Here is a 3,283-nt window from a genome sequence, read left to right as displayed (position 1 = left end):
TCAATAAGGGCATTGCCTTCATACAAAATATATGAGCCAAGTCCGATTTGGTGTTCAGCATGTCAATACCGAAATATTAAGAGGTCATATATATTGTCCCCCTTTTTCAACATGTATGCCAGATCTAAATTAATTTTAATTTATAGATATCATGTTGCCTTCATACAAAATATATGAGCCAAGTCCTATCTGGAGTTCAACATGTCAATACTGAAATATTAAGAGGTCATATATATTGTCCCCCTTTTATCAACGTGTATGCCAAATCTAAATTAATTTTAATTTATAGATATCATGTTGTTGTAGCATGTTCTAGGACACATACAAACATGAATTTTGCATCTATTGAATGCTAACTAAACCTACATATCTACAAATATAGCCATTTACAAACAAACTGAACAAATTTAGTTATTGGTCAATACAATCGAATAACCTTTGAGAAACACACAATAATGGGATCTAGACCATGTCCACACTCCCTGTTGGAGACATGTGGACATGATTGTCTCTTGTTTGATGGATGATTCTATAGTGCATGAAAGGTGACATTGAAAAGAGCAACATTAGTGATAGTCACGGAACTACTACCATACACACTAGTTGCATCAACAACATCAATGGTGATGTGAATGAGGAATACAAACATAAGGATTATCTACAAAAAGTTTTTGTTTTGGGACATAATGTATGTTGAAAACTATGTAGCTACTTGAAACATTCATACTTACAAGTGAGGTGCTTGCAAATCTCATCGCACAACACTTTCCAATCTTCATTATACGTCGCATTGTGGTCTGGATGGTAATGAAGGATCGCCTTCTTTAAGCTTTGTTTCACATGCTCTTTGGTATCAAGATTGGGTATAATATTCCTCGTCAAATCTGGGTGTGCATACTCATTATACAGAAACATGAGGAAAGATTCTGCACTCTTGTTAGCTTCTTCAGAAAGTTTGTTGATTTTGATCTTCAATCTTTGCACTATATGCTCTCTACTCTTTTCATATTCCACTTTCTCCTCTTGGACTACTTTCTCTTGATGCTCTTGCACCTTCTCTAATGAGTATTTGTACCAATCTGATTGCTTGATCCGGGGTGACATGACCGTGTGAGCGAGCCTCACGCATTGGAAGTGGTACTTGTGCGCAGTACTTGCCATCTTATTAACATCTCCATATACCTTTCCAATCCGATGCATGGCAATTGCCTCCATCTCCATGTCCTTTCCATGTGTTGCAATTGAAGCTTGCCGATAATAGTCCAATGAATCTTTCACCCTATCCATGTTAAGATCCTCATCGTCCATTAAAGCTTTGGATAGAGCTTTGTCACCCAGCGCAAGGTTTCGCAGGCCTTCACATATGCAATGGTGAATAGAGACAGAGATCTCGAGCATGTGAACCTCTTCTACTAAGTTCTTGTATTCTTCTGTTGCGGCTAAATGCGGTAGATGCGAGATGGTTTTCCGTAAGGGCACATCACAATCATGGAGCAACCGTGCACAAGCAGCATAGTCAATGTTGCTTTTATCAGGTAGTTGTTTGGTTAGAGCCTCGTTAAAAAGTGCCTCTGAGTAGTTCTTGAATGCTCGAATTATTAAGGGAGCTTCAATTTGCTGAAGATGGCCATGATTGTTTTGAGGTGTGAAAGATGTAAGATGGTCCGAGAAAGCATCACAAAGGTATTGGAGGAGGGGAGAATGAGGAAACCGAAGAAGGAGAGATGTGTCAGTGATCCATTTGATGAAATCGGTGACAGAAAGGATGAGCATATCTATCCATGCCTTTGGTTTGCATGGATGATTAGCATCAATCTCATTCGTACCATAGCGGAGCGCAGCAACAAAGTTCCGCACGGCCTCAGACACATAGAATTTCAGGGTGATCATGGCTTGATGTGGATCTTGAAGATCTTCTTCTTTCTGGACAGGAATCAACAACGTGTGCTCAACATAAGTTCGGCAAAACAGATAGCCAAGAGAAGCAAGGTTCTTGGAACAAGAAGCTCTTTCATCTGAAGAAGTGCTAGCAGCCATGGCTTGGTGGTAAAGGTCTTTCGCACGATCTAGTTTGGCTTTCCTAAGGACAGGGCCGAATGAAGTCGACAAGGATGGATCCGTGAGTTGCTTGTAGACCTTGTTCCCTTCTTTACGGAGCTTCTCGCTAGGGGTGGGAGCAGGTATGCTGGTGGATGCCATGGCTATCTCAGAATCTCCCTCGCGAGTGTCAGTCGTGTCTCTAAGCGCGTCTTTTGTCACAGGCGAATGAAGGGGGGAAGCAGTCGAGTGAAGTATAGAAGAAGGAAGAAGAAGAAGAAGAAGAAGAAGGCGACCAAGGCGTGAAAGTATGAAATTAAGTTTATGTATTTATTTTTCTAGGGTTTACATACTTTCTGCTCTATTTATTTAAATGTGAATATTAAAATGGTTATGGTTAACACTTTGTACTTTATTCTCCCTATGTTGTTTTAGCTCTAAGATATACCTACCTACTCTCTTTTTATCCGGGGAATCTAATAGTTTGGAGAGGGTCCTAGTATGTCTTGGTATTTCGCCCTTATCTCGGCATAAGTTGGACACTTGCATGTAAAGTAATACTCATACTCTATCTCTATGCGACATAACCTACATAGTCTTTCCTCTCTAAGGACTCTATTAGCATGACCATTCTCAATCTCAAGTTGGTGAGATGATATCCTAAGTTGTCCAGTGGCTACCCTTAGCGCATTTGATAAGAATGTATCTAGATATTTTGGTCGTGTAATAAAACCTAACATAGAGAAGTGCATGAAGTCTTCCTTATAGTACAACATTTTAGATGGGAGTGACTCTCGTGGGGTGATCCATTTATATCGGGTGTAAATTTGCCATATTTCTTGGCGTACTACTTTATTATGGTCCTAATGAGAGATTAAAGTTTGATCAGTTCCATGGTTGTACTTAAGGGGAGGTAGGTTATTAATGTCTATCCCATTGTATTTATTTTAAGAAAACATATCCTTCCATTAGTTTTAAAATGCATATCAGCTACAAAATATAAAATGATGGAAAGGAAGTGATTATCCTTCCCCAACCCGTCTTGTTTAAGACAATGGCTAGCCATGAATCCTTCGTTTGATAGACTTGATTGAGCGCTAAGTCCTCAATAGTTGAAACATACCATGAATTTGCATATGCTCAATGCAAATCAATCTTCCTCATCATGTTCATATTCAACATATCCAGATACCACCTTTGGGTCATCTAATCCTTGACAAACTTTACATGCATACCACCACATTTA

General features: G+C 39.3%; 1 protein-coding gene across 1 annotated transcript; it reads right to left on the bottom strand.

The window, feature by feature from the left end:
• Window positions 1-326: 326 nt before the first annotated feature.
• Window positions 327-2,261, bottom strand: LOC147855474 (uncharacterized). Its single transcript, XM_087329933.1, has one exon. The coding sequence runs from the start codon at window positions 2,197-2,199 to the stop codon at window positions 709-711; it is 1,491 nt and encodes a 496-aa protein (XP_087186059.1). The 5' UTR covers window positions 2,200-2,261; the 3' UTR covers window positions 327-708.
• Window positions 2,262-3,283: the final 1,022 nt, after the last annotated feature.

The sequence above is a fragment of the Azolla caroliniana genome, unplaced genomic scaffold (genome assembly GCF_043228905.1).
Source record: "Azolla caroliniana isolate FFs.n. ecotype wild unplaced genomic scaffold, voAzoCaro1.0.p SCAF_14, whole genome shotgun sequence".
In the NCBI taxonomy this organism is placed as follows: Eukaryota; Viridiplantae; Streptophyta; class Polypodiopsida; order Salviniales; family Salviniaceae; genus Azolla; species Azolla caroliniana.
The sequence above is the reverse complement of the archived record's forward strand: the minus strand, read 5'-3'. Positions and strand labels throughout refer to the sequence as shown.

Excerpts from the sequence above, each read along its gene's own strand:
- LOC147855474 (XM_087329933.1), bottom strand. The coding sequence starts at position 2,199 with ATGGCATCCACCAGCATACCTGCTCCCACCCCTAGCGAGAAGCTCCGT.